This window comes from Anabrus simplex, chromosome 14, assembly GCF_040414725.1.
Source record: "Anabrus simplex isolate iqAnaSimp1 chromosome 14, ASM4041472v1, whole genome shotgun sequence".
Lineage (NCBI taxonomy): Eukaryota > Metazoa > Arthropoda > Insecta > Orthoptera > Tettigoniidae > Anabrus > Anabrus simplex.
In genome coordinates, this window is record NC_090278.1 from 49,938,913 (window position 1) to 49,962,677 (window position 23,765).

The following is a 23,765-nucleotide window of genomic DNA, read 5'->3' on the forward strand; positions in this document are numbered from 1 at the left end:
ATCATACGATTAGTTATATGCAAGTCAGTTTCTTCTTCTTCCTGGCTGAGTCGTCTTGTTTGTTGTTTTCAATGTATTGCGTATAATAATATGCCGACGTTTCGAATTCATTGCATTACGGTAATCATTGTTAAGGCTACTGAAATGCCCCTACTCGATGAGAGGTAATCAGTCTCCCAGGCAGCAATCAAACTACGAGAGAAGTTACTGACCGTGGTCTTACGTATCTCATCTTTCAAAACTGGAAGATATATTATCAGGTACGTATATTAGAGTGGTAGATGAAGTGTTGGGTTTTTTAAAAGAGCTTCAATAACTTGAACACTTTCATTTCTTTTGTTTAGAATGTAGATCATGGTAGCAAGACTAGGTGTTAACCATGTCTTCTCAGGGCAGGAATAAAGCCATAAACCAGTATTCATGACGATGTCTACTATACTATAATTATACTACTCGTATAATTCTTCTTCTTTCCTTCCGCTTTTACCACACTTATGGGGCCGCGGGTGTGAAAATGTGTCGCACTTGTGGATTTGGCTCTGTTTTACGGCCGGATGCCCTTCCTAACGCCAAGCCTATATGGAGGGATGTAATCACTATTGCGTGTTTCTCTGGTGGTTGGTAGTATAGTGTGTTGTGTGAATATGAAGAGGAAAGTGTTAGGACAAACAGTAGCGGCGTTACGCTGCTCGCTCCCCTCCCACCCCTGCAATAATTGAAAATGGGCCTCTTGTTTCCTGATTAATAATAATAATAATAATAAAGCATTTGTATGACGCTTTTTAAGGCACCGATTCTCTTATTTGTAGCTTTTTAGGTCAGATTTTGTTAAGACTACAGAAAGAAAACGTCTGGGGATCTCATAAGAATACCGTTCCTGGCAACGACAATGAGAAAGGGATTTGCAGGACAGCCAATGTGGGATTAGAACCTGCTGTCTCCCGAGTACATTCATAGTCCCAGACACCACACAAACGTTCAGACATAAGTTGGTTGAAGCTGATAAAGTTCATTTTACCACTTACTTCGCTTTCGGATATGAACTCGGGAGTTGAGTGTTGAGATGAGATTCACATAATAGGCTACTGGATTACATAGAGAGCAGCAGCAAAATGGGTGAAACTAGGTAGTAGTGAAGTGTATGGGCAGACTGAAACTGGAAGACATGCATCGCTTACACTTTCAAAATATGTTGAAATAGCACTGGGGCTTTTAGGCTTATTGTGGTATCATATGTATATGTTGTTATGTATACAGATGAAGAAGGATGAAGTACAACAGATAGCCTACTAACATCAATTCCTCAAGCAAGAGGAATTTGCTATTCACACTTATGATCTTCTGGAAATCAAACTCAAGACCAGTGTTCTGGTCACTTGACTAAAAAGCTTCCATTTTGACTAGCAAAACTGCTTTCGAACCGACCAGGAATCGAAACCAGGCTTCAGCAGTAAAATGATAGTGACTAACCGCTTCACTAATGTATTCTACTAGGAAGAATAGCAGAACAATCGAGAACCAAATTTCAGATATAAAGCATAAGTGGAAAGATATTTTTATCCACATAATTGATGTAATTTGAACATTAGCCGTCTGTTCTTCACTGCTCCATGGGCATAGGCAGGATCTTTGTACCATCGCACCAGAAAGTGTAAGAATCAGTCATGGCCCCAGTCCCACGGGGTCTGCGGGGTTCTTATTGCCATTACTGCGGACAAACACAAACATCCAGTCTCCGAGTCAAAATAATTAATCTGGCGTGATTAAAATCTCCAACCTGTCTGGGAATCGAACCTGGGACCCTCTGAACTGAAGGCCTCAACGCTGACCATTCAGCCAAGAAGTTGAACAGTACTCGAATATACCGGGCGAGTTAGCCGTGCGCGCAGAGGCGTGCGGCTGTGAGCTTGCATCCGGGAGATAGTAGGTTCGAATCCCGCTATCGGCAGCCCTGAAAATGGTTTTCCGTGGTTTCCCATTTTCACACCAGGCAAATGCTGGGGCTGTACCTTAATTAAGGCCACGGCCGCTTCCTTCCAACTCCTAGGCCTTTCCTATCCCATCGTCGCCATAAGACCTATCTGTGTCGGTGCGACGTAAAGCCCGTAGCAAAAAAAGTACTCGAATAAGTATTTAGTTAAATTCATTGTTTGCTGTATTCAAATAGTGTTTTTATCTGCACCTGTTTTGACACTTCATGATGTGATATCCATGACATAGGGTACGAACACAGTTATCCATTGTGTTGTGGAATGTTGTCTTTGCACATATTTGTGGTAAAAGCTGTAATAAAAGTGGAAGGAAGACTGATAGTGCTGCCATCTAGCGGATGTGGTCTGATGTCAGTATCTGATGGCTTTTTATAATGGTAATTTACAGATGATGCATTGTAAGCGACTCAGGGATATCTCAGAAGAGGATCTGATGGCATTTTTACAAATATACTTTACCCAGCCCTGCAGTCTTCAGTTGGCGTGCTTGCCTTGTACCAGGAGGTCACTTGTTCGATTCTTGGCTAGGCCAGAGGTTTTTACTTGGACCTGAGTGTTAATTTGAGATCCATTCAGCCTATGTGGTCATAATCCATGAGATGGCGACACCGGTCTACAAAATCAATAATAACTGTCGAGAGGATTCATCGCACGGATAATGCATCACTTCATTATCTGCAGGCCTTCGGGCTGAACAGCTGTCGCTTGGTACGCCAAGGCCTATCAAGGCTCTAGCGCCATAGTGTTTGTCTTTTATTTTATTCACTACAATTTCAGGTTGATAATCATGAAGTAATGAGATGGGAATAAATATTAATTTCTGCTTTAGTAAAACCAACATATTACTTGCCTTTTTCTGGACTGTACTTCTTCACTGAATGTGAAGAAGTTGTCAAGTCTGTCTCCTCTGCTGAATGGTCTACTGATTCAGATGGTTCTGGGCTTGATTCCCAGCTGGGTCGGGATTGTGTCTGCAAGTGGTTGATTCCTCTAGCTCGGAAGCTAGGTGTTTCTGTTTGTCTTAACCTAAATGTTGATAAACTTAACCATAATAGGTATTTGTAACTATTTCTGTACTGACTTGTCTAAAGCTACTAAAAATTATTTAAAATAGTATATGCTTGGTCCACCTTGTCAGTACACTTTTATAACTGAAAATCATTGAACTAAGGTTAGGTTGAATAGTGAATTCCACCTTCCAATACTTATTTGTTTTTTATTGGTAAAGGTAGTCAATGTATTTATCTAAAATAATCCAGCTTAAGATCTAATTACATTAGTAAAAAGTACACATTTCATTTCTAATGTGGGACATCTTCAGGTAAAAAAGATACAAAAATTGACATAAACTAAATAAAAATACTTATAATGATGATAATAATAAGATAAAATGTTCCTTCATGTTGGGTTAAAACCTCAACAAGTCAGTGTTCGAGTCTGAGGTAAAATCTAATGTAAGGGATCTTCTTTCTTCAAAAGTGTGCACTTATAGTGTCTTGAGGATAGACTTAAAATGTAAAATTTTAAAATACAATGTTTGGGAGAACTTCTGAAGAATAAAGCAAGTTGAGATTGATTTTTTTGTTTTAAATTTTAATATGTTTGAAGGAGTCTGTAACAAGAGAACTGAAAAAAAGAAAAAAAAAGAAAATAAAGAAAAAACCTTGTAAATGTACAGTGGTGAATTGTTTAAGGAACAATGAAAATGCTTACCCACCAGCCGGTTCAGCTATGTTTACTTCTTCCTTTACGCTGTCAGCTGACTGAGTGTGTATATATATGGCTGTGACAGGAGCATGAGGTGAAAGGGGAGAAATGGAGGGGAAAGTAGGGGAAATGTCATGGGGAGTTAAGCTGATGGGAGGGAAATGTACGGGATGTTTGCTTGGATCCTTTTTGATGGATTCTGCATACAACCTAACCTTAGTTGAGTTTTATGCCAATATGGTAAAAAAACAAAAGATATTTATAACTTGAAAATCATTCATTCAGACATGTTTCAGGAACATAGATATTTTAGCAAACATATTCATGAATTACATGGAATTTTTTTTTAAATGTCAATGAAATAGATGGATTGATTACATGATTACATTGATTATGTATTTGTTATTATCCAATGAACGATGAACAGAAATGTAAAAGCTGATGGATTAGGGTATTTGAATATTTAAATACTTTGGATAAACACGTATGTTTTACGATGGAATCTGAGAATGATGAAACTTTGAGTTATTTGGATTTAACAATTACTTGAAATTTTGGTCATTTTGATTTTCAAATTTTCAGAAATTCTACTCAAACAGATACTATTATCACAAACAATTCCAATCATCCAGGTCAACTAACAAAAGCAACATTTTACAGCTTAATTAATAGAGCTATGAACATACTTATGTCTAAGAAGAATTATAACGGAGAAATAAATGTAATCCACCAAATTGCTCATAAAAACGGATACTCCAGAAAATGTGTTAATAGAAGGTAAATAAAGTGAAAAATGAACCTAAAACAACTTTAGTTAAAGGTCAAAAAGAGAAAAGGAAATTTGCAGTTCTGATGTTTCAAAATAGGCACGCTTATCTACTGGCCAAAATTTCCAGAAATAAAGAACATCAAAATCACATACAAGACTGATAATAATACTAATAAGATGATTTTCTATTCAGGTAAAATTGAGAATAAATGTATAATTAATAAGTCATGAATTTACAAATTGACATGCCAAACTGTTGGCAGTGTCTAGAAGAAATTTGTCTATAAGGTACAAAGAACATGCTAATGCGGTCAAACATGAAGGATATTCAGCAATAGGAGAGCATATGGTTATAAAGAATCATAAATGTACAAACATTTCTAATGATGTGTAATTAATATATTTGTCCTAGAAGGGAAAATTCATGAATGCTTTAGAAAGTTTAGAAATTTATCTTGCTTAAAAGAAGTTACTTTGAATCAAATTTGAATGAAAGAAATACAGATGAGAACCCGTTGTATAAACCAGCGTTTAATCATTTAAGGAAGAAAAGGAGAAAAAGATAAAACTTGGAGATCTTAAATTTATTTTGTTATTCTCATTCAACATCATTTCAGTATTAACATTATGCTCCATGGCTAAGTGGTTAGCGTGCTGGCCTTTGGTCACAGGGGTCCCAGATGCGATTCCCGGCAGGGTCGGGAATTTTAACCATCATTGGTTAATTTCTCTGGCACGGGGACTGGGTGTATGTGTCGTCTTCATCATCATTTCATCCTCATCCTGACGTGCTGATCGCCTAAGGGCATCAAATAGAAAGACCTGCACCTGGTGAGCCGAACATGTCATCGGACACTCCCGGCATTAAAAGCCATATGCCATTTCATGTAATGATAAATTTCCTACTATATCACAAATGTTTCTTTGTTAATTGATGGGTGTGTTTAGCTCAGTGGCTTAGCTGCTGGCTTCCCACCCGGAAGGCTGATGTTCGAATCCTGGTCGATCCTGGATCGAGATTTTCATCTCAAGGATCTCGTGGTGTCAGGACGTGGCGTCAGCCAAAACAAAAAAATATGAGGGTGGGAGGCTCCAGCAAACCCAGAAATACCTGGGATAAGCTGAAGAATGTTTTAAAAGTTTTGTTTAATCATTGATGTGGTGAATTATGATATAATACTTCTTTAGATTTGGGCTAAACAAACGATAGTGTTATATTGTTTTTATTCTTTGATTGAACTTCACTTATGAAGGGAATGTACAATGTTCATGAAACATATTTGATTAAATGATTTTCAATTATAAAAGTTTATTGACAAGGTGGAACAAATACACATTATTTTAAATTGTTTTTAATAGCTTTAACCTAGACGCTTATTTAACATAGAGCACATCTCACTACAAACCACCATAAGCACGCAATAATGAATATATCTTTTCCAGTACTGGTAACACAAATAGGCATGGCTTTATAATACGATTTACAGAGCTGCAGAACCACTAGAATGTAAGATATAATATACAGCAAAGAGCAAACCCATCCTTCATATTGAGTGTTGTTATCAAGCCAGAGATCGATACCCATTCAGGTACTGGTGATCTGAGAACCTAGCTTGGATCTGCGAAGGACAGAACATTAGATTGAAAGCATGACAGCACACTAAACCACAGCTTTCTCCAGTAGGTGGCTAAGAGTCGCCCATAAGGTTCTGTATAAACCGCATGTTTGCAGCATAGCTGGCCTACTTGTGTGTATATACCGGGCGAGTTGGCCGTGTGGTTAGGAGCATGCAGTTGTGAGCTCGGATCCGGGAGATAGTGGGTTCAAATACCACTGTCGGCAGCCCTGAAGATGGTTTTCCATGGTTTCCCATTTTCACACCAGGCAAATGCTGGGGCTGTACCTTAATTAAGGCCGCTTCCTTCCCATTCCTAGGCCTTTCCTGTCCCATCGTCGCCATAAGACCTATCTGTGTCGGAGCAATGTAAAGCAACTAGCAAAAAAAAACTTGTGTGTATTGGAGGAGCTGTGTTGCTGAGTTGTCCCAGTTCTTGGAATCATTGACATTTCTTCCCCAAGCGCAGCTGTAAATCACACGCTTTCTTCTCTTGAACTATCACTCTCTCTGGGATGACTTTGTGCTGTTGAATGTGAAAGGAAAGAAGGGCTTTTAGACCTGGTTTGATGAGTTGTATTGAAATGTCACTGCTCCAAGTTGCCACCTTTGCTGTTAGACAATGCTGTCCTAGGGAATAATTTCCTTTCAACAAAGGTTTTAACACTATGCACCCGGCGGTAATGATATTACTACCACACGGCGTGCACCTCAGTGCCGTTGTTAGTAATACTACTACCATGAAATTTGAAATCCAGCCACTCGAGAGCTATTCACGTTATTGAATTAGTTTTTGTTTCAGCATGTTTTCGATTTCCTTTACTGTTGCCCGATAGTGATTGGTGGTGCAACCTAAGGATCGTGTATTACCCACAATGAAATCGTAATCTAAAAACCTTATGTAATATTGAGTTGAAAGGTGGTTCCTTCACAAAAGTTATGTATGTAGAGCAAAATGACTTAGAGAGTTCTGGGTAAATCCAGTGTTGAATTTTGAAGCTTACCAAAATGGGACATGTATATTAGATTTTTGTAGTAGTATAAAATAGAGACCGAACTAAATAAGACTGCAGAACTAGTTACATGAATGCACAGACATGTGACAGAAACCATTGGTGAATTGAAATCATGGTTCCAAGAAATTCCTGTGATGGGCAGTTCTCCTTTTCATTAACGAGGATCAGTTCCGTGTCAGTATTTTAAATATTTTCCGGGCTACTTTTTTTTGCCTGCCCTGTATTACTGAATATCCAAAATAGTTAAACAAAATTATTGTGATTATTTTGCTTTTGTATAACACTGATATGCTTTTCTTTGGTTTTTTTTTTTTCCAGATTCCAGTGGATCATGGAGGAATCAGTTTTCGTCAAATGTGAGCTTGGATGGGTATCGGGTACCATAGAACTGAATAATGCTGTAAGTATAATTAATATCATATTTGCTTCCTTTATTGTTTCAATCACATTTTTTAAATTCTTTTTTGGTTCAGTTTCAACTTAGTTAATTTATAAATGTGAACTTTTTGAGTTTCTTGAGACTAATTCCATATTCAAGTAATTCAGTTGAATATAAATCAGAAAAAAGAAAACATTTGTTAACAGATGAAAGGTAACATTTTCATGTATTATCTGTTTGTACATTTTTTCAGGTATTTTCGTAAATTGATTTAGTTGAATATTGGGTTAGTTTTGACGGACTGAAGAACATCACAGTTGTCAAATTTAAACAAGCCCCAGGTAGTGATGGGACATTTGATTCATTATACTGAATTGATTCATTTGATTCTGTTCATCTTACTGAATCGATTCACGCCACATTAGAGTCACTGCTCCTACTGCATCTGTGTATTATGTACTGGTAAGACAGCAGCAACAGCATTAATTGCTCACTGTTGCCATCTGGTTTTCATACTATGAACTCCTTTCTTAGAAAAAAATGCTAGTCACTTTAATACATCAAAGGATTCCGGTGACGCAGGATGGGAAAGGTCTGGGTTTAGGAAGGTAGCAGCCATGGCCTTAATTAAGGAACAGCCCCAGCATATCCTGGTGTGAAAATGGGGAAACTACGGAAAACCATCTTAACGGCTGCCGACGGTGGGATTCAAACCCACCATGCAAGCGCATAACTACGCAATACTAACTGTACATCCAACTCGCTCATTCATTTTGAAAATATGTATTTTTCTATCAGCAGAGGATTTTTTTAATTGTCGTATTTTGTAAAGGCTACCCGAGATGTACAGTAGCCCACTGGTTTTCTGATTCAACATACTGTAGGTTAAGTTATTGCATCAGTTGGCTCACTTACTGTCCACATATGATTAAAGTCTTGTGCAACGATGTGACATACGAACTGAGAGAATACTGAGCATTATTCCCAATATAAAACAGGTACTTTTGAGTGGTCATGAGCATGACTCATAACCATAGGGCAGGCTAGAGTAGAGTTTCATTAATTGTCAAATGTCAACTAAGTTATAATACAAATATTCATTAAACTAATAAATAGTATAACCTAATAGCCTATCTACTTACTAGCTACTTTAGAATTATGTTTTGACTACCTTTTTAACACTGCAAACAAGTCCATCTATTATTTACCGAGCTCAATAGCTGCAGTCGCTTAAGTGCGGCCAGTATCCAGTATTTGGGAGATAGTAGGTTCGAACCCCACTGTCGGCAGCCCTGAAAATGGTTTTCCGTGGTTTCCCATTTTCACACCAGGCAAATGCTGGGGCTGTACCTTAATTAAGGCTACGGCCGCTTCCTTCCCACTCCTAGCCCTTTCCTGTCACATCGTCGCCGTAAGACCTATCTGTGTCAGTGCGACGTAAAACAACTAGCATCTATTATTTAAACCTCCTTGTAAGAAGAGGACAGTGAATGCAAGTGGGTATTATTTTCAAATGAGCTGAGTTCGAGAGTCCATTATAGCATATGATTCTCTCAGTGTACGATGGCTCTGTATGTATTGCTTCAGAGGAAGTTCGGCTCCCCGCCAATGTCCACTGTGATATAGATGTTGATTCCCATAGGGAACCCAAAACATCTGTCCCGAATGAGTAAATTTATAATACCAATATAAATGGTCCGTTATTGGACATTATAAATTTTCCAGCTTACTCATTCTTGATTGCCAGCATTTCACCCTTGTGTGCTAGGGTGGGGGTCATGAGTTGGTACCTAGCACACCTACCAATGCGCTGGACAGTGCATACCGTGGAGGCCACTGCGTAGGCTACTTGGATCCACCGGCAGTGCCATTGCACTCAGAGACTTTGTCTCATTACCAAAAATTGATGCCTGCTTGGCCATCAGATGATATAGATGTTGATTCCCATAGGGAACCCGAAACATCTGTCCCAAATGAGTAAATTTATAATACCAATATAAATGGTCCGTTATTGGACATTATAAATTTTCCAGTAGGTTCGAATCCCACTATCGGCAGCCCTGAAGATGGTTTTCTGTGGTTTCCCATTTTCATACCAGGCAAATGCTGGGGCTGTACCTTAATTAAGGCCACGGCCGATTCCTTCCAACTCCTAGGCCTTTCCTATCCCATCATCGCCATAAGACCTATCTGTGTCGGTGTGACGTAAAGCCCCTAGCAAAAAAAAAATTCCAGCTAACTCATTCTTGGTTGCCAGCGTTTCGCCCTCGTGTGCTAGGGTGGGCTCATCATTTGGTACCTAGCACACCTACCAATACGCTGGCTAGTGCATACCGTGGAGGCCTCTGCGTAGGCTACTTGGAGCCACTGGCAGTGCCAATGAACTCTGAGACGTTGTCTCATTACCAGAGGGCAAAACGCTGGCAACCAAGAATGAGTTAGCTGGAAAATTTATTATGTCCAATAATGGACCACTTATATTGGTATTATAAATTTACTCATTCGGGACAGATGTTTCGGGTTTCCTATGGGAATCATCATCTATATCATCTGATGGCCAAGCAAGCATCAATTTTTTGTAATGAGACAAATTTTCTCAGTGCATTGGCACTGCCAGTGGCTCCAAGTAGCCTACGCAGTGGCCTCCACGGTATGCACTAGCCAGCGTATTGGTAGGTGTGCTAGGTATCAACTGATGAGCCCACCCTAGTACACAAAGGCAAAACGCTGCCAACCAAGAATGTGTTAGCTGAAAAATTTATTATGTCCAATAACGGACCATTTATATTGGTATTATAAATTTACTCATTTGGGATAGATGTTTCGGGTTCCCTATAGGAATCAACATTTATATCATCTGATGGCCAAGCAGGCATCAATTTTTGGTAATGAGACAAAGTCTCTTAGTGCATTGGCACTGCCGGTGACTCCAAGTAACCTACACAGTGGCCCCCACGATATGCACTAGCCAGCATATTTGTAGGTGTGCTAGGTACCAGCTGATGAGCCCACCCTAGCACACGAGGGCAAAACGCTGGCTACCAAGAATGAGTTAGCTGGAAAATTTATAATGTCCAATAACGGACCATTTACATTGGTATAATTAATGTCCAGTGTACCGATAATGAACCATGTGTGTATTGTGTCTCACTGATCCGTGACTGCGTACAATTCTTTCGGTGCAACATGGCTCACTGTATGTCTCGCTGCAGCGGAAGCTCGGCTCTCCGCCAGTGTCCAGACAATACCTATACCTTAATTAACAAAGATCCAACAAACAAAATACAGCGTAACTTAAAGAACCTTCTTAAAAATTCTAACTTCATTTTAAATGATCAAGATTATCAGAAATTAACTGTAATGAACCCAAAATTACCTACAGTCAGATCACTGCCCAAAATTCATAAAAATGATGTCCCCATTCGGCCTATAATTAATAGTATCAATAGTCCTACCTATAAAACCTCTCAATTCCTACACAAATTCCTAAAAAAACACTTCAAATTTCACAACTCCAACCCCATAAAGAACTCGATCGAACTTTGTAATTCCCTAAATAATTTCAGTCTACAACCAAACCACGTTTTATGTTCTTTTGACATCACCAACATGTATACTAATATCCCTATCAACAATACTATTAACATCATAAAAAACAATCTGTTGAAACATAGCACATTGAGTAAAATCGAAATTGATGAATGGTTAAAATTACTTAATTTCGTTTTAGACAACAACTATTTTACCTTCAATAAGAAAATTTACAAACAAGAAGGTCTAGCGATGGGAGACCCATTGTCTGGAATACTAGCCGATATATACTTAGATAATCTCGAACATAGTAAGATTATTAATAACATCAACGGACTCTGTCTTTGGCATCGCTATGTTGATGATACCATAGCTATCATTGATAAACAAATCAACAACAGCAATAACATACTATCATTCCTCAACAACTTAGATAATAATATTAAATTCACTAAAGAAGATGAGTTCAATAACTCTTTGAACTTCTTAGATATCAAAATCACACGAGCATTGAACAAATTCGACTTCCAAATATACAGAAAACCCACCTTTTCTCCAACAACCATAAAAAATGATTCTTTACATCCCAACTCACATAAAAAAGCCACTTATCACAGTTTAATATATAGAGCATTAAAGATCCCTATGTCCTCTACTAATTTAAAGAAAGAATTACTATTCATCAAGGAAATAGCTAAATTCAATGGATTTAACATGAGTATGATTGATAAAATCATCAATAAAACTAAACTGAAACTAGCTACCAATTTAACCCCATTAAAACCCGTCAAACCAAAATACGCTAAATTCACGTTCACTAACCATAGCATTTACCCGATAACCAATTCATTAATGAAGCACGAAATAAAAATAGCCTACACAACAAAAAACACTAATCGTAATTTATTCTTCAATCACAACTCTATCAACATCACAGACAATAGTTACTCTGGATCAGGAATATACAGACTGAAATGCTCTACATGTAATTTTTCCTATGTTGGCCAAACTGGCCGCAGCTTCTCTACCAGATATGCCGAGCATTACAATGCCCAAAGACACAACAAATTCTCCGCAATGGCCAACCATATGAGGGACACCGGGCATAAATTCACCACAATAGAACAAGACCTCCATATCCTAAAAAGAGTCGATAAAAGCAAACTCATGACAGAATATGAAAACTTATTTATTTTCCTCGACCAACATTTTAATAAAGATAATAATCTAAACGACACTATTGATAAAAAAGCCCCTTGTATGAACAGATCCTTATTTTATTACGAGAATCAACTTCCCTCACCAACAAATTCTTAAAAATCTTCAACCTCACATCAATTAGAGTTCCCACCTCCCCTACAGCTAATATACCCCCCTCCCTTCCCCCCGCCGCTAGTACCTCTAATTCAAATACAACCAATAAACCCATAGCCACACCCACCGGAACATCGCTCCCTCCAATAGCCTTACACCGTTACAACACGCGCAGTAATACACTCTCTTCCTTCCCTCCCACCAATAGCAGCCCCCCTCCAATAGTTACGTCAACGCAAACAGATCCCCCTCCAGCACAAAACTTCAGTTATAACACACGTAGCAAGAAGTCTACGGTTGCAAATTCTTCTAACTCATAATATTACAAGCTATCTTTGTCACCGTCAAATGGTAAGTGCATACGATTCTACTTCAATATTTTTCAAATATCTTTTCACACAATTAACTCTACGTTTCTTGCTTCCATTTACAGATTCCACTTTTATATGCTTTTTCAACTAGAATATCTACAAACTCACAATTTACAACATTTGAACATCACTTCAAATTTTGAGATGGTCCATAGTGATCCTATTTGAAACTGTTCTTCAACTTCTATTCACCAACTTCATATCCTCAACGTGTTCTACAACTTCACCATTTGCATCTGACTTTCGTCTTTTATCTTCAAGATCATGATGAACTTTGGATCTCTCGACTAACTTCGACTTTTATTCTCTCCTCTTTACTTTGATTATATAAGATTTTTCGCCATCGTCTAATTATAACCGCCATGACTATCAACTTTACTTTTATGCAATCTTACTACTTGTTGTATAACAATCTGTTGTTTTATCCATTGTACTTATTTTAGCAGCCTTCTAATGTTAATTTTGTTAATACTTCCACTATTGTATCTCATCACATTGTATTTTCAAACCATCATTGTTATTTTTAATGTTATTTTACTTCAAATCTCTTCAAGATTTTTAAAATTCATTTCATTACTACATGTTATTTAGACGCTTATTTTTAATTTAAGGTTAAGACTATGGCTGATGATGCCTTCAGGGAAGGCGAAACATGTCCCATTATTAGTTAACAAATTTATGTAAATCATCCAAGACGATTTTGTATTGATTAGGTGGTCTAATAAATAACTTAATGTTATTATTTCAAGTGTCCAGTGTGCCGATAAGCAGCCGTGTGTATCTTGTGTCTCAGTGAGCCGTGGTTGCGCACGATTCTTTTGGTGGGCCATGATTCACTGTCTCACTGCAATGGAAGCTCGACTCCCCACCAATGTCCAATGTCCCGCTAGTGAGCCGTGAGTGCGCCACTTAACACTGTCCGTTGGGAGTAAGCTGAATCGTGTGCCGTGAGCTTGCCGTTCTTGTGAATCAGTTCACTCAGACACTTGAATGAATTGATACACTGCTTCAAATCATGCATTCAGTAGCCAACACTAGCCCCTGTGGGTGGGGGATGCAAATGAAGAATACACTCATGGTATCCCCTGCCTTACAATATCTCACTCTTGTGGCTAGATCAGCAGGTTTTAAACAGTGGGCCTGTGTAAACCTGTATGGTTTGATGTATAATGGCTTTGTAGCCTTATGTGCGGAAGAAACCAAAACCTCTACTTGTTGTGCTAATTGTTTGAGTGATTTATTCAGTGACCATTCAAGATTCCCACCAATGTCATCTAGCTTTTCCTCTGTTGAAAGTCTTTGTGTGCGAACATGTTTTTTATTAAGCACTGAGCTGTTAGTTTCAAATTTATTTACAATTATGCAAATCTGTGTTCTTAATGTGGCACTTCACCAGGAAATTGTCGAACAAATGCATCGCGTATCTGTCGAACCTACTCGTACTTAAAATAACTTTTACATACAATGTTAACAGCTGACATTCAGACTGGCTTACTGGGTTGAACATATGCATGCTCCTTGCAGGGTCAAGAACTATGCATGCCTTCTGTATAGCTGCTTAGGTATCAAAGAGTAGAAATGCCGCTGGGAGGGCTGGGTTTATAGGACAGACCCTCTACTATAATCTTAGCATAATAAAAGCTCAGCATGTCCTTAGTGGCTATGCATTGGATATGTTGTGAATTGTTTCTGTGCTGTGTTCTTACATGATCCCTACTTTCAACAGTGCAAGTGTTATGTATTTACTGCTTTGGGCTTTGTTTGTTCCCCTGATTTGTGATATTTAATCCTTTCGCACTCAGCGCGCCGCTAATCGGCGCGAGAGGTTATGGCTATGGTTATCGGCTCTGTCCTATTTAGGGATTTTCATCATTTGCGTGGCTGTTAAATCATAACAGTTGATTGTGACAGTACCTTAAAGCATTGAATATGCATTTTACCCTACAGATATATCCACCAGCACTACAAAAAAAATTTTTCGACAAATGAAATCTGTTGACCGTGAGTGTTTATGTTGTGGTTATTTGAAGTTGTTACTGTGTGGATCTGTTTTGGTTGGCATATGAATACAACAATTTGATCTTGATATGAGTTTAGTATAGAGTATATTTCATTTCCTTGGTGTATCGTGTGTTCGCTGTACTTCACAAACTATAATTTTACTCTATTTCATAACTCCGTTGTTGCACGTGCTTGCGTCATCTTTTTATCGTAATGGCTAGGCCATATTCAAGGCCGAATAAGGCCGATATCCTTGAATTTTCAGATGATTTAGACAGTAATAATGACCTCCTTTTGCCAAAAGTGATTCGCATTATTTGGGAAATGACACAGTCACAGCTGCTCACCGTGCATCGGACCACGAGGACTTGACATCGATGACCGTTATACATGTACAATGAATAACTATGTGCCCTGCTTCATGAATGAATTGCAGTACACACATCATATTGATATCAAATTATTCAGAATTAAATGTTCTTTCTTTCACGTCTAAGAGTAAAGAAGGAAGACTCAATAATGTCTGATTTTTAAGTCATTGAAAATCAAAAATTATTTTTTAAATTTATTTTCAAAATTTAATAATGTTTTTTGGCTTTACCTATAACAATACATTCTAGGTATATTCATTTCTGAAATGCTCATAGTTTCCTGTATTAGTGTGATTTATTTTGTTTTAATGTGTGTTAAACTCTTTACGTGTTGATTTTTTGTAATTTGGTTTGGAAAATGACAGAAATTAGTCTGAGTGTCTTCGAGCAAACTCCTGCATATAGGCTGAGTACCAAAGGGTTAATGACTTGTGCCACATAGCAGTAAGGTATTAAGCTTCTCTATTGTGTAATTTGAAATCCTTTTAATTTACTGTATTTTGTTGCTGATGTGGAAAACTTGGATTTTTGTTCCACAAAATTGGCAGGTTTGCTCTTATATTTGTACTTGAACTTTTATCTCTTATATTTTTAGGATACTAATATGAAGTTGCCTTCTGAGGAAGAGACAAAGGTGAAGATAGAACCTGAAGATGTATTTTCTAAACCACTTCTAGAAGAGGAAATTGAAATTGAGGTTGGGTACAGCTCAGTGCAAGGATTACTTTCATTCTTAGATATGTTTAGATGGTACAGTTTTCTGTTTAACACCAGGCAAGTTGGCCATGTGGTTAGGGGCACAAGCTGTGAGCTTGCATCCGGGAGATAGTAGGTTTGAACTCAACTTGGCAGCCCTGAAGATGGTTTTCTGTGTGCCAGTAATCATTATTAACCTTTGGACATGGCTTGATGGCCTAACAGCACTAGACCTCGTATTGAGTTTGATGCCCTTAGAGCCAGTTGTACGAACAAGGAATAAATCTCTGTATAGCTATTCCCAGTATAGCCCATTCCTGGTATATCCTCGAGAGTCTGTTGTACCATTCCACATTATTCTGTGGTTAGCTATACCTGGTGTAACGCCAGTGATGAAAAAGGTTGGCAGTGCTTGCATTATAAAATCGTCCTGCACTGCGATCTTCTACTGTTACTTTTTGACAACATCAACATCACCACACGTGCATTATTAATATCTGATTCATTTTTAGCTTGTGTTTGAAGTAGTTATTGAACATCATGTCGCAGCAGCAGAAGAAAAGGGCTCAAAATTACACTTATGAAGAAGCTTTACAGCTAATACGCACTGTAGAGTGCTATAATAATGTTGTGGAAAATAAGAGAATGGATGCAGTGACGTCTAACGAAAAGGTTAGTGTTTGTTTAGTATTATTTCATTGTGCAGTCAAATTGTAATCTATTTTAGTATTACAATAGACTGCTGACCATTAACAATTTAATTCAGATTTGTTCATTGTAGCAATGGTTCTAGTCTACAATAAGTTAGTAAGAGTCTGTATTATCAAATGCAGTAAAGTCAATATAGGTATACATCTGGACCTTAAGTTAATTGTTCTCATTTTTATAGACAAAGGCTTGGGAGAAAATTGCTGCAGATTTCAATGCTCAGACCACAACAGGAAGAACGGGTGAGCAGCTACGCCAAAAATTTGACTCCCTTAAAAAGGAAATGAGAAAGTACTGTTCAAAGCTGAGGCAGCAGAGACTGTAAACTGGTGGTGGGCCACACACAGAAATTAAGGCCAACCCTCTGTATGATAGAGTTCAGGGACTCATAAAACTATCTGCAGAGGGTTATCAAAGTGTCTTCGATTCTGATGCAACATTTCTTTGTGAAGGTTCGTTTTCATTATGTAATTGATCAAAAATCGTATTCGTATTATGAAAAATAACATAAATATGAATTTCCAGAATAATGTAAGTTGATCTACAATTCTGTATTTTCAGTGCCAATAGAATCTGCAAGTGGTGATTCATTGCAGTTGCCAGATGTTGAATTAGAAAGTCTTTAACAAGCAAGATTTGTATAGAGGTAACTTACCATGGATAACATGCTTTGTTTAAGTGCGTGGGTAGCAATTAATTTATGTAGCCTACTCAGTTTTATAAATATTGTATATTTTTTAACCCATTCATGAACTGTGTGGGTTCACACAGAAACTCTGATGGCTTGGTGACAACTGCCTTCTTGCTACCTATATGCAAGTTGATACCGTAATATTAATTCAGTATCTTCTACCTAATAAAGCAACATGTCACCTTCTTTTACTGTAAGGATTTAGTTTGGAAACTAGCCTGCATGGTGACCATGATCGTTAACTTGTCAAGTCTTTATGGTCTCATGCTGTGGTTAGTCTGTTCAAGTTTAGTTGGTGGAAAAATTTCACCATCTGAATGCTGGTCATGCCAAAAGCTCAGTTTCAGTGCTCAAATGGAATAAGGGCATGTGATGCTGTTGGTAATGATTCATCCATCAGACGTTGCGCTTTGAGCAGGACCCTTCGTGCTATTCGACAGGGATAAGCTATGTGCCAACACTGGGTTTCACATTCTCCGTATGGGCGGCGGTGGGGGGAGGACAGTAGCTATAATTGGTCGCAGTGCAAGATTATGCAGTAACCTCCCACTTGTAACCTACTCTAAGCAAGGAAAAGAGATTGCAGTAGGTAAGCAAGGAAAAGAGATTGCAGTATAATTAAATATGTAATCAGTATGAATTTAAACAAGAAAGGAAGGGAGTGGTGTAGATTGGATAATAGCTGTACCTAAATATCAGAAGGATAATTCCTTGCAAAGTGAGGAAGTGTTACGAAAAAATACAGTGCAGGGCCTGCATTGATTCTATCTTTTGAACAGTATAAATTTGAGTAGGTAAATTGAATTCCTGTGCTGCTATACCTGGGATGACAATGGAACATGTGTCCAAAGGTGATTTTAAATACTATTTTGTTAATGTTCAATCCTTGGTTCCTAAATTCATGACAACTTTACCTGGGAATCAGTCTGCAAAAATAAAGAATGCAGATTTTACTGAATTTTATATAGTTGTTATGTCCATTATGTCATCTGTCCTATATAGAACCATTAACCATCAGCAGTTTGTTATTTTGTTTTGTTTTTTACACAGTAAGTGATACACAGTAATGATTTGCTGGTATGTTGAAGTGTTCCTTTGCAGTCAGGATATGCTATTTCTGGGGTGAAAAGGTTTATTCTTTGAGGAATGCATACAGATGTTGTCAAGCTGAAGTTATCTCAGTGCCAATCAGTCACTACAGATCCGCATTCAGGGCAGTCACCCAGGTGGCAGATACCCTATCTGTTGTTTTCCTAGCCTTTTCTTAATTGATTTTGAAGAAATTGGAAATTTATTGAACATCTCCCTTGTTAAGTTATTCCAATCCGTTAATGTCCTTCCTATAAACAAATATATGCCCCAATTTGTCCTCTTGAATTCCAAATGTATCTTCATATTGTGATGTTTCCTACTTTTAAAGACACCACAAACTTATTCATCTACTAATCTCCCCACTGACAGCTCGGTACATACTGCTTATGATATAGATGTTGATTCTCATAGTAAACCTGAAATATTTGTCCCGAATGAGTAAATTTATAATACCAATTTAATTGGTCCATTATTGGATATTATAAATTTTCCAGCTAACTCATTCCTGGTTGCCAGCGTTTTGCCCCCCGTGTACTAAGTTGGGCTCATCAGTCGGTACTTAGCACACTCACCAAGATGCATGGCTAGTGCATACCGTGGAGGCCAGTGCATAGGCCACTTGGAGCTACTGGCAGTGTCAATTCAGTATGAGAGACTAAGCGTCTTGGTGGGTGTGCAAAGTATCAACTGATGAGCCCAACTTAGCACACAGGGGCAAAACGCTGACAACCAGGAATGAGTTAGCTGGGAAATTTATAATTGCCAGTAACGGACCATTTATATTGGTTTTACATTTGCATTGCAAGTTATGAATCTTTTACATACCACTTAGTCGAGCCCCTCGTCTCCTTTCTCCCAAGTCTTCCCAGCCCAGGCTTTGCAACATTTTTGTAATGTTATTCTTTTGTCGGAAATCACCCAGAACAAATCAAGCTGTTTTTCTTCGGAAGTTTCCAGTTCTCGAATCAAGTAATCCTGGTAAGGGTCCTATACACAGAAACCATACTCTACTTGGGTTCTTACCAGAGACATATGCCCTCTCCTTTACATCCTTACTACAACCCCAAAATACCCTCGTAACCATGTTCAGAAATCTGTGCCCTTTATTTACAATCCCATTTATGTGATTACCCCAATGAAGATCTTTCCTTATACATACAATGATGCCCATAAGGAACTTTCACCCCATCAACGCAGTAATTAAAACTGAGAGGACTTTTCCTATTTGTGAAAGTCACACCCTGACTTTTAACCTCAACTGGTATTATGGATCCTCACATCCAATAAAGATCTGAGTGTGAGGCTGATGAACATTCTCCGGTTCCTTCTGAGCAAAGGCATTTTATTCTCTACTAGCAGTTTCCCACTGGCTTCGCCTGCAATGTACAAAGTATGGTGTTGTTCGTTACTGTCCTCATGGATGTATTTGCAAAGTTTCGAGTTAATGAAATAAAGCACATGATCTGCTGTGGTAATGGAATATTATATCAACAAAACACTTAAAAATACATCACACAAAGAAATTGAATTAAACGTTCCTTGGAACAACACTGCACGTCGAATTGTTAAAAGTCCTTTAAATATCTTCGTCATGGAGACAAATGTACTCATAACTTTTCTCAGAATCTACCAATTTAATTAGTTATTACCTTAAAAGAAAGTGCTTGATCCACTGAGTGTTTCTAGACCAAAACCAACTGTGTACCTTAATTAGAATGAAAGATATGATTGCTTCAATGAGAAAAAATGAAATGAGATGTCAAATTGAATGTCCACTCATAACTTTCCTCAGAATCAACTCATTTAAATAGTTAAGAGCTGAAATGAAAGAACACAATCCACAGAGTGTTCTGAGGTCAAAACGAACTCCATACCTCAATTAGAACCAATGATATGATTGCTTCAAAGAGGCAGAAAATTGAAAAAATCAAATAATTTGAGGAAGGCAGAAGTTGTGTGATTTACAGTACTTGATAACAAATCTGTGCATGAATACCTTTTAGTTTTTAAAAAAATGAAGGAAATCGACCGGATAGAATGGTTGGACTGACTGACTTTAGTTTTCATAAAAAAAATTAACATATAGATTTTTTTCCTGTACGATTGTACAGTGAAATTATATGCTATGCCAGTACATTGGTTCCACATTTTAAGAGAATTAAGTTTCACAATTTATTGAATTAAAATGCAGTCTGTATCAGTTCACTTGGTAAAAATCATTTACTCCGGAACTGACTTTCAGAAACTACTGAAGATTCAATGTAGTTTCTGAAAGCCAGTTCTGAATTAAATGATTTTTACAACGTGGGTTGATACACACTGTTTTGTAATGTAGTCAATTTTATCAAGCCATCATCACTGTAATAATTATGGCTCTAATTTTTTATAAAGTTACACAGTTCAAGATTTAAAAATGAATGTAATTCCTAACATGGGTCTCATGAAATGGTCCAGACATCCCTCTGTAGACAATGCTAGGTTTAGGTTACGCATTATGTCAAGTGTTGACCAATTTATGTTACTCTTGCCAATACTCTTTCCAGTTGAACCATACCAAAGAGAAAGAAAGTGTCATCACTTGACTTGAGGGTTGAACTTTTATTTTATGATCTGTTGTAGGTAATCATTTAATTAGACAACTTATCTTGCCAAGAACATTAATATTTATCAGAGAACTGCCCTAATAAACACCATTGCAGTTGGAAAACATAATATTGCATTACCAGTTGAATCATAAACAAAGATGGATAAAAGTGAATTGAGAAGCGATCATTACTGTACTGTTAATACAAGCATACCGAGTTAAGTAATCACACTTTCTCTTCTGTTTGTTATGATTAACCCTTTATTTTTAATGGCTTTTGTGGTTTCCATACATGATATTATGAGCATTTTCTTTTATGTTTAGGATACAGACATTCAAATTGAGGAAGATGGTAGTTTCTCCCTGCCGTTTGATGACCTCCCAAGTAGTAGTTCTGGTATGTATTATGCACTCTTTGCAGAAGATACAATAATGTTAATGTAGGCAGTCTCGTAGATATGAATTTAACAATGAATTCAATTTGTTTAAAAAGAATGCTAGGTAATTTGTAATGTCTGTAATGTGGGTGCTAGAGTTCACCAAAATGGATACCTCAAATTTAGATAGAGCATGGTAAATATCTCCTATTTACTGGTACATTTGTTATAGGCCTTACCTAACCCTCTGAAAACAAGTAAACGGGTGGGGACTGCATCTAGGTTGTGCAGTAACTTCTCCATGTTAATTTAAAATAAGTTTTCTATATTCTGACATATACATAATCTGAGGAGGAGCATCTCATCGACACATATAACAAATTATATTGACAAAAGACTTGATTTTTCCCTATTCATATACAGTACAACAAAAACTGGATCTGTACTTGAGAAATACAGCAGGCCCTAGATTTTCAAACACACATTCCACTGAAAAAGTAGTACATGCTGTGCATAGGCAACGCATTGTCTACCCATGTAAGAACGCTGTAAAAACTTCTACGTGTAACACATATTGTCTTGGAAATGAAGCTGTACATTGAAAAGACTATTTATAACATATCCCTATATGGGCATCCACCTTTTCTTTCCAAATTGTCATGACATACATAGTATGAGGGAGTGTTGTCAGTCTGGAGAGGCAGATCTCCTCCACTTACAAATGAGTCATCTTAAGAATTGTATCGACCAAATTTCACGTGATTTTCTGCCTTTTTTAAAAGCTCTAATTTTCTTAAGTACTCTAGACTATACAAAATTAACAAACAGCATCTGATATGGAGACCTTCCTGCTTATAAACTTTCATTTGTGAATAATTTATTTTTTGAATAAATCTTAATAATAATAAATGTAATGCAGGGGTGTAATATATGTATTATCACATTGTATATAATTATTATTTTAGTGACTTACACATTTTTACACATTTTTTTATTTTCAGAAATCACTTGGAACAAATATTCACCAGGAATGCTAAGGACTCCAAAACATCATGCTTTAAATGCTGGCAGCTACTCGATTGACTCGGTACCGATCCCTGATGTTCTCAAAGGTAAGAATCGTGACTAACACACACATTGAGGGATGCCGCCTCTGGGGCACTGTCCTGGAGCGTGAGATTTTGGGTTGAGGTTACAACTGGAGATGAGGTCCTGTACCTACCCCGTGATGCTGAACAGGGGCCTTGTGGGGGAATGGAAAGATTGGAAGGGGTAGACAAGGAAGGTAGAGGAAAGGAAGTGGCCGTAAGTTAGGTACCATCCTGGCATTTGCCTGAAAGAGAAGTGGGGAGACCACGGAAGACCGCTTCGATGATGACTGAGGAGGAAATCGAATCCCATTCTACTTAGTTGACTTTCCAAGGCTGAATCCTTGTACCAGATTTCAAATGACTCTTAATTTAATTATGATCAAAATTTAATTTCTCTCCATTTTAAATACAAACTTTGTGAGTACCCACAACAAACATTATATCTACAGTATAGTTTCAGTTGTTTCTCAGACAAGTTTACATGCAAGGAACTTTTGCAATACTGTGCATTTGTTCATGTTTCGAGCGAGTGTGCATTCAGTGAACTGTCTCACACTACACAAACTATATACCTTACATTTAAAAAAAATACCTTTTTAGTGATAGATTATGCAAACAGCCCAGTTACTAACATTAATTAAATTAAATCATTAACTGTAGATAATCTTGTCAATTTGTGTCCCACTGCAATTACATTCTGCTGGCAGGTAGGTGGAAATAATAAATGGTACAATATTATAATAGGCTTCATTTCTCTTATTCAACAGACCAATCAAGTCGTCCCACTCTGCCATTGCAGATGGAAAATCATGATGGTATGTACCTATTATGACAAAAAAATTTCCTTTTCCATACTAACAGTTAGTATGAAAATATAAGATTGCTTTTATAGTTGCAGGTACTTCGGGTACCAACACAAGAGAGGCGGAGGTGGAACGTTCTCTACTTCATTGGCGTAAGCCAATATTTAGAAGGATGAACTTACCACTGTCTGCAATGGGGAAAAAAATTGAACCATGGGTTATAGCGAAGACTGAAGTAGCTGAGCTGCAGAAGAGGCTGCTGGGGAAACAATTGCGAGAAATGGAGGAAAGAGATGAAAGAGAAGAAGCTCTCTTTCTTATAAAGAAAAGAAGCTTAGAACTGGATATAAAAATTAAGGAGGAGACCCTTAAAAATCTGAAAAAATAAAAGATTTAAATATGAAGAAAAGTTGTTTCATACGGTTCTGATTGAAAACCTAAAGCCTAGATCCAAAGTAATCCACAAAGTTATCCCTAACAGCACCATATCCCACATCCTCATTTGCCACTGCTCCTCTCTTATCTTCAGTTGCAGCATTGATAGCTTCCTGAAGCTGGAGGTCTATTTCAGGTAAGTTCTCGTTCATTTCGACTGCTAAATTGTGAAGCACAGCACTTGCCACAACTACTGCTTCCACCCTTTCAGTCTTCAATCTA

At 37.6% G+C, this 23,765-nt stretch overlaps 1 protein-coding gene across 1 annotated transcript; it reads left to right on the forward strand.

The window, feature by feature from the left end:
- The first annotated feature begins 127 nt into the window (after positions 1–127).
- On the forward strand, positions 128–23,496 carry LOC136885452 (uncharacterized). The gene is made up of 7 exons (XM_067158013.2): positions 128–260; positions 7,418–7,499; positions 15,662–15,763; positions 21,162–21,234; positions 22,216–22,326; positions 23,073–23,120; positions 23,198–23,496. The coding sequence occupies exons 2-7, from the start codon at positions 7,431–7,433 to the stop codon at positions 23,494–23,496; spliced, it is 702 nt and encodes a 233-aa protein (XP_067014114.2). The 5' UTR covers positions 128–260; positions 7,418–7,430.
- Positions 23,497–23,765: the final 269 nt, after the last annotated feature.